This window comes from Erythrolamprus reginae, chromosome 12, assembly GCF_031021105.1.
Source record: "Erythrolamprus reginae isolate rEryReg1 chromosome 12, rEryReg1.hap1, whole genome shotgun sequence".
NCBI lineage: Eukaryota > Metazoa > Chordata > Lepidosauria > Squamata > Dipsadidae > Erythrolamprus > Erythrolamprus reginae.
The window spans coordinates 21,600,203-21,614,400 of record NC_091961.1 but is presented as its reverse complement, the minus strand read 5'-3'; the positions used below and the strand labels follow the sequence as shown (position 1 = coordinate 21,614,400).

The 14,198-nt window shown below is 40.1% G+C and overlaps 1 protein-coding gene across 8 annotated transcripts in view; it reads right to left on the bottom strand.

Annotated features, from left to right (window-relative positions):
- ST3GAL4 (ST3 beta-galactoside alpha-2,3-sialyltransferase 4) overlaps nucleotides 1–14,198 on the bottom strand; it is a 236,268-nt gene that overhangs the window by 42,942 nt on the left and 179,128 nt on the right. For all 8 annotated transcript variants that reach the window (XM_070765425.1, XM_070765432.1, XM_070765428.1 and 5 more), the window contains one exon: nucleotides 1,205–1,283. In XM_070765425.1, coding sequence (XP_070621526.1) covers nucleotides 1,205–1,283 — 79 coding nt within the window. The remainder of the gene's footprint in view (nucleotides 1–1,204; nucleotides 1,284–14,198) is intronic.

The window sequence follows — 14,198 nt, the reverse complement described above, 5'->3', positions numbered from 1 at the left end:
ACGAAGGAGAGAGAACTTGTAGAGAGATGAATGAGTGGAAGGAAGTAGTGGGGGAGAGAAGGAATAAGAAAGTAGGAAGGAGAGACGAAGGTAGAGGGAGGAGAGCGCAAGAGACAGACCGATAAGTAGGAGTTGAAAATTGGTGCAAAACAAGATATTAGTTTATCAACGACTGAATTAAAATGTATGCATATGTTTGTATTGATATATTTTAAGGTATATGTGTATTGATACATAAATGGAATAGAGAATTTTTTTAAAAATGCAAAAAAATAAAAGAGATTACATATCATGTGTGCACATCATGACATGATATGTAGTGTAGGGATTCCTGCCTAAGCAGGGGGTTGGACTAGAAGACCTCCAAGGTCCCTTCCAACTCTGTTGTTGTTGCAGCTGCCACTGCTGCTGCTGCTGTTGTTGTTGTTGTTGTTGTTGTTGTTATTATTATTATTATTATTATTATTATTATTATTATTATTATTATTATTATTATATCATGACATGATAGCAGTGTTTTATATCTAAGGGGCTGCAATAAAGAAGCTGAGGGAAGGCGGCCTATTCTCCAAAGCAGCTGAAGGCAGGACTAGCAAATCTCCAAGGTCCCCTCCCGCTTCAATTATTCTGTTATTCACACAGAGATGGCAAGATTTGACATTGTTCATTGCTGAGATGAACAAATCGACTTGTCTGATTAGAGGAAACACATTATTGATATTCATCAATGGTAGGAAGCCCCTGTTTGCATAATAAAGGTTTTGATGATTAGAAATAATGGATTATAGAAAGAAGGAAAATATGATGCCATCTTAGAAAAATGTGATTATAATTATATATATAAAACTGCTGAGAAGAAAACTGGAAGCACTTCTTTACAATTATTTTCTTTCTTTTGCTAATCCTCTTTTTTCCTTTATTTCCTATTTTTCACATTTACTATTTGTCTTTGAATGCCTTTTTATTATCTATGTAAACCCTTTTACTAAACACTATTTAAAAACAACAACAACCTCCTGGACTCTGAAAATTGCTGTGCAAATATTATTTTTGGTTTATTTTCATTATGGACATTGACGACTCAAGATTGCAAATATCTTTTCTTTCATTTCCCCTTTTACCCTGACAATTTGAAATGTTTATTTTCAGATCAGCAAAGGGTATGTAAGGTAGACAGGAAAAGATAGCGCGAGGGTGGACTTACGAGACTTGTTGATCATTTTTATCAGCAGATATGGAAAGGTCTTGCAACTGAGGCTTTCATGGCGAACATCAGGAGTTACCTAGAAAAAGAAGACTTTTGTTAAAAACCTCATCACACCCCGGAGGAAACCCAAAGAATTGGAACATATCCTCCCCATATAGGTCACTGAAAATACAACAGATGGATTGCAACAGCATGTGATTAAGCTATTACAGATTCTGGAGTGGAGGAGGAGAAGATATTGAATATGTAAAATGTACTGTGTTGGAACAGAAATATGATAAAATTGTGTATCTATTTACTATTGTTTCCTTCCTTGATCAAAATGTAAACACATCTCAGATACATTGAAAAGATTCAAATGCTATATAGAGAGAGATTATATATGGATATATAGATATTAAAAAACAGCATGTTGCTCTTTCTGTTCGGGGTTTTTCTCTTTAAAATTTTTAATGTTAATTTTTACACATCATTTTACATTGTTTGTAGCCTCAACAAAATATTAAGTGCATTCCTTTTTTAACATTTTGGGGACTTTTTCTTCCTTTTCCTATTTCATAATTATAGATTCTCTGAACAGTTTATATATATATATTTCATATTTCTAAATTGTCCATTTCTGTCAAAGAGGGGTTCTGGGCAATGTACAATAATAACATAAATGATAAATAAACAATTAACAAAAATTAACATTTGAAATTCAAAAATTCTAAAAATTCTGAATACATTCCAGATACTGTACATTGAAAAGATTCAAAATACTATATAGAGAGTGATAGACTCAAATAACACACACACACACACACACACACACACACACAACATTTGAATCTTTTCAATGTATCCAGAATGTGTTTACAATTTTGATCAAGGATGTAAATGATAGTAAATAGATGCACAATTGTAAACATTCTTGTAAAATATAATCAATATTGACTCCTCTGAAGATTTAACAACAAATGGTCAATAAGTACATTTAACAGCTTTTTTGCACATTATTTATGCTCCAATATATATTTATGCCTTTTCAGGTTGGATCATGCAACTATATGCGTTTGCATTTGATAAAAAATGATGTCTCTATTACATTATATGTGGATATGTATCCACTCAGCAAAGAAACGAAAATATGATTTCCTATTCTCCCTGCATTTTCAGAAATAAGAAGTGCATTCTAATTTTTCACATTCAACAAATTTTAAAGGAAAATCTCAACCATAATAAAAAAGCAACAATAACATATATATTTGGCTGAACATGTTCGCACAAACGAATCATAAAACAACAGGTGTCTATACTGCAGATTGCAAATTTCTGCTATATCTTTTTATTTCAATGATCAGTTGAGAAGGGAGAAGTGAAACCTTTCTACTGGCCGCCTTCTCCATCAATGGATGAAGTTGCACCAATCCAAAACTCTTCTGAGAGAGTAGAACTTACCTTTTATCCCCGATTCCGTGTGAATTTCAGCCCCCTGCTCTTGCAACATCAAAATAGAAAGGGGACTTCCCTTGCTCATCTTACTGTTTACTCTCGAACACACTTATGCTTGAACTCAACTTCCATGTCCAAGCTGTGTAATGCAAGTGTGAACAAAAGATGAAACAGCGGTTTGGAAAACAGGCTCCCTGATTCCGTTGAACTGTACAAACACTCCTGTCCCGTTTGAATCAGTTAGTTGTGCCTTGATTTTATAATTATTATTTGTTTTTAAAAGAGAGCCTGCGCCAAATCATAAAATCTCTCTATCCTATTCTAGATACCTAATGCAGAAAAGATCCCATGTTAATCCCTCTGAAGGACAGCAGCTTGGAAAGTGTGATTATGTAGCAGGAAATAGCGCCTTTCTTCCCCCTCACTGTTCAACACCTCCTTGACAAACACAGTGACTTACAACCAGTGGGGGGTTCCGGCCAATTCGGACTGGTTCTTTAAAACTGGTAGTGGAAATTTACCACCGCTTGCCAAATTGGCAATGATAACCGGCGGGCCACACTCCCGAACCGGTCCTCCGGTAACTGCGGCTTGCAAAAAAAATATCTGTACATGCGCAAAGGTTTCCGCGCATGAGCAGACAGTCATTCATGGGTGTTTAGCGCAATGTGATGATGGAGGGTGGGATGCGAACCAGTAGGGAAGGTAAGCAGAACCCATCCCTGCTTAAGGTCAGTTCTTGCACTTACAATTGTTCCTGCATCCAAGAGTCACATGATCCAAATTTGGTGACTTAGGAATTGGCATGGTTACTTGATCTGCCATTTGTGATCTTCCCAATAGGCTTTGACACTTCAGGAGGGGAGGCTATTGTAGTGATTCACTTAACAACTGTGACAAAAATGGTTGCAAAATAGGTGCGACTAACTTCACAAGCCACCTTGCCACAGAAATTCGGGCCCTAATTGTGAATGTTATCAGCACATTCAACTTTGTACAGAACAAAGTATTCATTGAGAATACAGTGATACCTCGTCTTACAAACGCCTCGTCATACAAACTTTTCGAGATACAAACCCAGGGTTTAAGATTTTTTTGCCTCTTCTTACAAACTATTTTCACCTTACAAACCCACTGCCGCTGGTGGGATGCCCCGCCTCCGGACTTCCATTGCCAGCGAAGCGCCCGTTTTTGTGCTCCTGTGATTCCCCTGAGGCTCCCATCCATGGAAAACACAGAGCTCCGGAGGTGAGATTTTGAGAACTTCGGTGTTTTTGTGATGCTGCGGTTTCACTGATGCTCCCTTCGCTGGGAAACCCCACCTCCGGACTTCCGTTGCCAGCGAAGCGCTCAATTTTGCAATGCTGGAATTCCCCTGCTGGGATTCCCCTGCAGCATCACAAAAACACAGAAGTCCGGAGGTGGGGTTTCCCATGGAGGGGAGCCTCAGGAGAATCCCAGCAGTGCAAAAACGGGCGCTTCGGCTGGCAAAAGGGGTGAATTTTTGGCTTGCACTCATTAATCACTTTTCCATTGATTCCTATGGGAATCATTGTTTCGTCTTACAAACTTTTCACCTTAAGAACCTCGTCCCGGAACCAATTAAGTTTGTAAGACAAGGTATCACTGTATTCCATTCATTCAGATCAAGGATGTGTTATTTGAGTGTTCCTTTTATTTATTTTTTAGCAGTGTATGTATGTAAATGTGTGTGTGTGTGTGTGTGTTTGTGTGTGAGAGAGAGAGAGAGAGGGAGAGAGAGTATATGGGATGACGAGGTATGAAAGAAATGTGATAGAGCAGTGTATATGTGTGTATGTTTAAAATCATCCACTTCAAATATGGCAAATAGCAACACCTAAGAGGCAGTCAACTCACAGCTGAGCGAACTATAACTTGCTTTGCATGAAATGAGAATAAGTTGGAAAAAAGAAAAAACAATCAAAATAGTTCCGTAGGCAGATAAGAAAAGTATAAGCTCAAACATAAATAACTTGATGGAGCAAAATACATAGCAACCCGAAATCTGTGTATCTGTTAAAAGTATACCTAGGAAATGTACCAAAATGCTTTGTTTTCCCACAGGAATCCCATTACAGATTGCACATTCTTTTTCTCGTAAAACACTCAGCAATTTCACTCCGTTACCCAACTTTGGTACAAATCTGCCATTTCCTTCCCAGGCCCTCCCCTTCCTTCTTTTTGAAGAATGACTATCAGCCCAGAAAACAAACAATATCAATAAATCCCCAAATAATCATGTTACGCTGGGCTTTCTGCAGGCCATTCTGTTTATCTCTCCTCGTCGTAAATCTATTAAATTGTGATTGTAATAGTCTGTTTAAATTAATGAAAGCAGGGAGGGAAGGCAGAAGGAAAGGAAGAAGGAAGACTTGAACAGAAAACATTCTGTTGTTATAATCCAGTGATGGCGAACCTTTTTCCCCACTTTTTCCCCACTGTTGCATGTGTGCGAGTGCCCACACATAGTGCAATGCCCTTCCCGCACGTCCTGCCCCTTGCACATGTGTGCGCAAACCACCATGCTTGCACATCCAAACAGCAGTGGGAGAGGGGAAAAGTCTCCCATCCCCAAAAAGAGATGGGGGGAGCCTCTTTCCCCAAATGGAGCTGGGGGGGAAGTCTCCCATCCCCAAATGGAGCTGGGAGGGGGGGAGAGCCTTGCATGCCCAAAATCACTGAGGTGGAATTTCAAACGGAAGTCAAATGGTTCTCATAGTCTTCAGTTTTTATGGAAATCCATTTGTATTCCCACATCATTCAAAGGGGCTTCATTATAGAGTACATATTATTATTATTATTATTATTATTATTATTATTATTATTATTTATTGGATTTGTATGCCGCCCCTTTCCGCAGACTCGGGGCGGCTAACAACAGTAACAAAACAGAATAATCCAATACTAAAAACAGTTAAAACCCATTATATAAAAACCAATCATACATAAAGACATACCATGCATAAAATTGTAAAGGCCTAGGGGGAAAAGTATCTCAATTCCCCCATGCCTGGCGGCAGAGGTGGGTTTTAAGCAGCTTACGAAAGGCAAGGAGGGAGGGGGCAATTCTAATCTCTGGGGGGAGTTGGTTCCAGAGGGCCCGGGGCCGCCACAGAGAAGGCTCTTCCCCTGGGCCTCGCCAAACGACATTGTTTGGTTGACGGGACCCGGAGAAGGCCAACTCTGTGGGACCTAACTGGTCGCTGGGATTCGTGCAGCAGAAGGCGGTCCCTGAGGTAATCTTGTCCGGTGCCATGAAGGGCTTTATAGGTCATAACCAACACTTTGAATTGTGACCAGAAACTGATCGGCAACCAATGCAGACTGCGGAGTGTTGGTGTGACATGGGCATATTTGGGAAAGCCCATGATTGCTCTCGCAGCTGCATTCTGCACGATCTGAAGTTTCCGAACACTTTTCAAAGGTAGACCCATGTAGAGAGCGTTACAGTAGTCGAGCCTCGAGGTGATGAGGGCATGAGTGACTGTGAGCAGTGACTCCCGGTCCAAATAGGGTCGTAACTGGTGCACCAGGCGAACCTGGGCAAACGCCCCCCTCGCCACAGCTGAAAGGTGTTTCTCTAATGTGAGCTGTGTATCGAGGACGCCCAAGTTGCGAACCCTCTCTGAGGGGGTCAATAATTCTCCCCCCAGGGTAATGGATGGACAGATGGAATTGTCCTTGGAAGGCAAGACCCACAGCCACTCTGTCTTGTCTGGGTTGAGTTAAATAGCTAAATGTCTATGGAGATTCTCAGTCATTCACATCATGGTTGTCCCAAAGTTGCTTTTTCAAGAGGCAACTGGACTTTCTGGTTTTTCTTTGAAGACGTTTCGCTTCTCATCCAAGAATATACATCCAAGATATAGAGACTCTAGAGAGGGTGCAGAAAAGAGCAACTAAAATGATAAGGGGACTAGAGACCAGGTCATACGAGGAAAGGTTGCTGGAACTGGGCATGGATAGTCTAGTAAAAAGAAGGGCTAGGGGGGACATGATAGCTGTATACAGGTACTTGAGAGGTTGCCACGGAGAGGAGGGGGACACACTGTTTTCCAGGGCACCAGAGGGCCGGACGAGGAACAACGGTTGGAAGCTGACCAAGGAAAGATTCAACCTGGAGATAAGAAAGAATTTCCTGCCAGTGAGAGCGATCAACCAGTGGAACGGCCTGCCAGCGGAGGTTGTGGACTCCCCAACTTTGGACACTTTCAAGAGGAGATTGGACTGCCATTTGGCTGGGGTGATGTAGGATTTCCTGCTCAGGCAAGGGTTGAACTTGATGAGCTGTAAGGTCCCTTTCAACTCTAATTAATAGATAGATAGATTAGATAGATAGATAGATAGATAGATAGATAGATAGATAGATAGATAGATAGATAGATAGATCGATAGATTAGATCGATAGATTAGATAGATAGATAGATAGATAGATAGATAGATAGATAGATAGATAGATTAGATAGATAGATAGATTAGGTAAGTAGGTAGGTAGGTAGGTAGAAAGATAAGATAGATAGAAAGATAAGATAGATAGATAGATAGATAGATAGATAGAAATATTACATAAATAGATAGATAGATAGAAACATTAGATAGATAGATAGATAGATAGATAGATAGAAACATTAGATAGATAGATAGATAGATAGATAGATAAGATAGATAGAAAGATTAGATAGATAGATAGATAGAAAGATTAGATAGATAGATAGATAGATAGATAGATAGATAGATAGATAGATAGATAGATAGATAGATAGATAGATAGAGATTAGATAGATAGATAGATAGATAGATAGATAGATAGAAAGATTAGATAGATAGATAGATAGATAGATAGATAGATAGATAGATAGATAGATAGATAGATAGATAGAAAGATTAGATAGATAGATAGATAGATAGATAGATAGATAGATAGATTAGATAGATAGATAGATAGAAAGATTAGATAGATAGATAGATAGATAGATAGATAGATAGATAGATAGATAGATAGATAGATAGAAAGATTAGATAGATAGATAGATAGATAGATAGATAGATAGATAGATAGATAGATAGATAGATCGATAGATAGATAGATAGATAGATAGATAGAAAGATAGAAAGATTAGATAGATAGACAGACAGACAGACAGACAGACAGACAGACAAACAAATAAAAATTAAAATAAAAAAAGCAAGAATGTTCAGTTGCCTCCTGGAATCACTCCTTTGGGACAACCAAGACCTGGGTGACTGAGAATCTCCATAAACATTTAAGAGTCAGTCTTTTTCCCCTCAACAATCTGGGCCCTCATTTTACTGACCGTGGAAGGGTGGGGAGCTGAATCAACCTGGAGCCCTGTCAGGATCGAACTTCAGGCTGTGGGCAGAGTTCGTCTGAAACTTTAACCGTTGTGCCCCAAGATGCAAAATCCTGCCTCAATTAACTCCTTAAGGATTAACTGCACTTATTCAACAAGGTAGGGTGGGTTTCGGAGGCTCCACTGTGCCGAAAACAGAGGCAGCACAGTCTCAGATGAATCCCCAAGGAGATGCAAACTTAATTCTAACTGTATATATTTGACCTTATAAAATCTAATTGCTGCTGGAATGCAGCTGTGAGCATTAGAGCTTGGATATTTAATTAATAGCAATGTCCTACATGATTTTGTATTAAGCTCACACACATTTCATTACACCAGCCATTGGAAGATTGAAAATGGATGGTTTACTGCAGATAAACAGCTGAAGAAGAAGAAAATGTGATTTAAAAGATTACATCAAGGCAAGAGGGGGGGAAATGCTCCTGCAATTTGGCATATAAAACACCATGAAAGTATTTTTTTAAAAAGTGAATTGTTGGATAACTATTTAGAATAGCCATATAACAACCTGAAAATTAAGTGGACAAAAATTTGTTTTTGCAATTTTGCAAACAGAGTGCTTACTTTATCCTACAGTTACATTAAAAAAAAAGTGGCACTCGTATTTTAAATGCCTATCCTGAAAAACGTTTTAAATTATCTTGGACAAACTCTTTCTGTTACTATTTCCTTATTTATTAAAATTCTACACAGCGACTATCGATTGTTTACAGCAGTGTTTTTCAACCAGTGTGCCGTGGCACACTAGTGTGCCGCGAGACATGGTCAGGTGTGCCGCGAAGCTCAGAGAGAAAAAAAAGCAAGAGAGAGAGAGAGAAAGAGAGAAAGAAAGAAAGAGAGAGAAAGAAAGAAAGAGAAAGAGCGAGAGAGAGAAAGAGAACAAGAGAAAGAAAGAGAGAGAGAAAAAACAAGAGAAAGAAAGAGAGAGAGAAAGAGAGACAGAGCAAGAGAGAGAAAGAAAGCAAGAGAGAGAGAACGAGAGGGAGGGAAGGAGAGAGAGAGAAAGACATAGAGGGAGGTAGGGAGGGAGAGAGAAAGAGAGCAAAAAAGAGAGGAAGGAAGAGAAAGAAAGAGGGAGGGAGAGAGAGAGAAAGAAAGAGGAAGGAAGGGAGAGAAAGAGGGAGGGAGAAAGAAAAAGGGTGAAGGTGAGGAAGAGAGAGAGAGAGAATTTTTTGTCCAAACTTTTTTTAGCCCCCCCCCCCCCTCCGCTCAATGTGCCCCAGGGTTTCGTAAATGTAAAAAATGTGCCATGGCTCAAAAAAGGTTGAAAATCACTGGTTTACAGCATCATAATAAAACTGTATATTTTCTTTTGAAAATCATCCCATTTTTTAATTCATTCAATTCAGCATGTTGGGGAGGCGTGGCCAACATAGCAGTGAAACGATATTTTCCCTGGGAGCTCCCAAGGGATTATCATGTCCAGTCAACAAAGCAGTGGAAGTGATGTGCCGGTGCCTGGAGGCTGTTGGGGTCTGGATGTGTGTCAACAGACTCAAACTCAACCCAGACAAGACAGAGTGGCTGTGGGTTTTGCCTCTCAAGGACAATTCCATCTGTCCGTCCATTACCCTTGGGGGGGGATTACTGACCCCCTCAGAGAGGGTCCGCATCTTGGGCGTCCTCCTCGATCCACAGCTTACATTAAAGAACCATCTTTCAGCTGTGGCGAGGGGGGTGTTTGCCCAGGTTCACCTGGTGCACCAGTTGCGGCCCTATCTGGACCGGGACTCACTGCTCACAGTCACTCATGCCCTCATCACCTTGAGGTTCGACTACTGTAATGCTCTCTACATGGGGCAACCTTTGAAAAGTGTTCGGAAACTTCAGATCATGCAGAATGCAGCTGCGAGAGCAATCATCGGCTTCCCTAGGTATGCCCATGTTTCATCAACACTCCGCAGTCTGCATTGGTTGCCAATCAGTTTCCGGTCACAAATCAAAGTGTTGGTTATGACCTATAAAGCCCTTCATGGCATCGGACCAGAATATCTCTGGGACTGCCTTCTACCGCACGAATCCCAGCAGCCAATAAGGTCCCACAGAGTTGGCCTTCTCCGGGTCCCGTCGACTGAACAATGTCATCTGGTGGGACCCAGGGGAAGAGCCTTCTCTGTGATGGCCCCGATCCTCTGGAACCAGCTCCCCCCAGAGATTAGGATTGCCCCCACCGTCCTTCCTTTCATAAACTTCTTAAAACCCACCTCTGCCGTCAGGCATGGGGGAACTGAGATATCTTCCCCAGGCCTATATAGTTTATGTATGGTATGTTGTGTGCATGTTTTTTTAAATTATGGGTTTTTAACTTTGTAATATTAGATTTGTATTATACATTGTTTTCTATTGCTGCTGTGAGCCGCCCTGAGTCTGCGGAGAGGGGCGGCATACAAATCTAATTAAATAATAATAATAATAATAATAATAATAATAATAATAATAATAATAATAATCAATATTGTAGCTGTTAGGGGGTCTTTTTAACCTAAGCCGGACTGTGATCAAGGGAGGCACAGAATGGCAAGCACAGGGAATCCGCAAATTCCCTGGCTGGCTGGAAGAAACCTCTCAACCTGACGGCTGGGAAACGGCCATTGCGAGAGCCGTTATGAAGTTGGGGAGATCACAAGAAAGAAGCGAAAGTAAGAGGCAGTGTGGATCATCTGCTTAGATAAACTGTTTTCGTTAAAATGCATGTTTTCCTTTCACAACCTTCTGGGGAACGTTATCAAAAGAAAAAGGGCTTTAAGAGAGGAGGAGGGAGTGGGTGGGTGTCAGCCATTCCAACCGTATAATAGCCGCGAAGAAAGCATTGGGCCCAAAATAAAGAGGAAAAAATTAAAATGAGCTGGAACTGATTTGAGAAGAGCAGAAAGCACGGCGGTGCACTTTCAAGTTAATATTTACATCAACTAAAGTTAAATTAAGTTTAAGGCGATTGAATCAACTATTTTTTTAAATACAGTGTTCGCTCGCTTTTCGCGGGGGAGGCGTTCCGAGACCGCCCGCGAAAGTCAAATTTCCGCAAAGTAGAGATGCGGAAGTAAATACACTATTTTTGGCTATGAACAGTATCACAAGCCTTCCCTTAACACTTTAAACCCCTAAATTGCAATTTTCCATTCCTATTACTCACCATGTTTATTTATTAAAGTTTATTAAAAAATATTTATTAAAGGCAGACGAAAGTTTGGCGATGACATATGACGTCATCGGGTGGGAAAAACCGTGGTATAGGTGAAAAAACCGCAAAGTATTTTTTAATTAATATTTTTGAAAAACCGTGGTGTAGACTTTTCGCGAAGTTCGAACCCGCGAAAATCGAGGGAACACTGTATTTTTAATTGTTCCTCTTTGAACAAACTATAGTGCCACCCAGAGGCATTTAGGGAGGAAAGAGAGAGTAGATACCAGGAAGTGGAGAAAGATAAACAAACAAAAGAGAGGGTTAAGGAATGAGAAGAAAAAGCAATGGTAGAAGGGGCTAGGGCAAAGGAGGCTAAAGACCAAAGTGAGACAGAAAAAACTAGATCAGCGAAAACAACTAACATACTTATGTACATAAATATGTGCAAAACCAGGTCGCTCAGAGATCTCTGGCTGCAATTACTATAAGCCAGTTCGTCCCAAAGGTGCTTTTTGAAGCACCTGGACTTTGTTTTTCCTTGAAGACATTCAAGAAGCTCCTTCAGAATGCCATTTGAAAAAGCACCTTTGGGAAGGTTTGGTAGGGAAGGTTTGCCTATTTGCCGATGACTCTAAAGTGTGCAATAGGGTTGATATTCCTGGAGGCGTCTGTAATATGATAAATGATTTAGCTTTACTAGATAAATGGTCTAAGCAATGGAAACTGCAGTTTAATGTTTCCAAATGTAAAATAATGCACTTGGGGAAAAGGAATCCTCAATCTGAGTATTGTATTGGCAGTTCTGTGTTGGCAAATACTTCAAAAGAAAAGGATTTAGGAGTAGTGATTTCTGACAGTCTCAAAATGGGTGAACAGTGCAGTCAGGCGGTAGGGAAAGCAAGTAGGATGCTTGGCTGCATAGCTAGAGGTATAACAAGCAGGAAGAGGGAGATTATGATCCCACTATATAGAATGCTGGTGAGACCACATTTGGAATACTGTGTTCAGTTCTGGAGACCTCACCTACAAAAAGATATTGACAAAATTGAACGGGTCCAAAGACGGGCTACAAGAATGGTGGAAGGTCTTAAGCATAAAACGTATCAGGAAAGACTTCATGAACTCAATCTGTATAGTCTGGAGGACAGAAGGAAAAGGGGGGACATGATCGAAACATTTAAATATATTAAAGGGTTAAATAAGGTCCAGGAGGGAAGTGTTTTTAATAGGAAAGTGAACACAAGAACAAGGGGACACAATCTGAAGTTAGTTGGGGGAAAGATCAAAAGCAACATGAGAAAATATTATTTTACTGAAAGAGTAGTAGATCCTTGGAACAAACTTCCAGCAGATGTGGTAGATAAATCCACAGTAACTGAATTTAAACATGCCTGGGATAAACATATATCCATCCTAAGATAAAATACAGAAAATAGTATAAGGGCAGACTAGATGGACCATGAGGTCTTTTTCTGCCGTCAGACTTCTATGTTTCTATGTTTCTAACCATGATCTGGATGACTGAGAATCTCCATAGTCATAAGCCCCAGGTCAGTCTACAACAGGGGTGTCAAACTCGAGGCTTGAGGACCAAATCCGGCCCATGGGGTATTTAGATCTTAGAACAGTGAAGAACCAACCCATGGTGGCAATGCCAGCAAAAATAGCTTGGGGGGGGATGTTATACAGCCCTCCTGACTTCCCAGAATTGCCTTCCTTTGACTTAGCTATTGACATTAGCTTTGGTACACGAAGAGCCCTCAAAGCAGACCCCATGAGGTTTTGTAAACCCAGCTGACTGTAAAATATATTGCTTTCATTTGAATGACAGAAACACCGGTGGAACAGAGTGACTGTGTACTTTGTACAGTACAAAGGATAACTTCCAGCAGGACGATAGTAGAAGTAATCAAGACAGATGGTGCTAGACTTACAACCATTCATTTAGGGACATGACATCACTGAGGAACATGACTTACAAGTGGCCCTTGCACTAATGACCTTCACAGCATCACATGATCAAAAATCATGTTTTGATCATGAATACATACAAGGGGGGCATAGAAGTCTAATAAATAGTGACGACGATGATGATTATTATTATTATTATTTAGTGGGATTATGCATGCGTCAGAGACAGCAGTAGACGCCTTCACAAAGAGCTCCCAAATGTGGGTTTGAAAAGTTGGAAAATAACCCCAAACCCCCCTTTAAATTCCTTAAAAGACAGATAGAACTGAAGAGGAATTAAAGCAGATCAAACAGAGGTGAAGGTAAATGTTGAAAGGGGAGGACGCTTTCTACCTTTCGCTATCGGCAAAAGTGAGTAGAAGATGGCAGAGGGCGGAGCTGTAAGCCCCGGGGGAAGCGTTGAAGCAAAATTAGATAAATTGCTTCAAATATTTGGATATCTGGAAGAAAGATTTAAAGCTGTTGAAGATGTGCTGGGAAATCTTACGAAGGGCATCCAAATAGTTAAAATGTCGTTTGGCGGGCCCCAGAGGAAGAGCCTTCTCTGTGGTGGCTCTGACCCTCTGGAATCAGCTCCCTCCAGAGATTAGAACTGCCCCTACCCTCCTTGCCTTTCGTAAACTCCTTAAAACCCACCTCTGTCGCCAAGCGTGGGGGAACTGAAACATGTCCCCCTGTCTATGTAGTTTTCTGTGTATGATATGACTGTATGTATGTTTTTTTATATATTGGGGTTTCTTGTTTTTTAGACTTCTTAAATGTATTTTGTTATTTTAGATTCTAACTATTAGATTTGTCATTATATATTGTTTTTATCATGGCTGTAAGCCGCCCCGAGACTATGGAGAGGGGCGGCATACAAATCTAATAAATAATAATAATAATAATAATAATAATAATAATAATAATAATAATGATAAATAATAATAATAATAATAATAATAATAATAATAATAATAATAATAATAATAATGGGTCAGAAGAACAAGCAGAAAACATTTAAAAAACAGAGACGCAGGTGAAAAGCCAAGCGGACGTACACAAGCAGCATAATTAAAGGCTTACT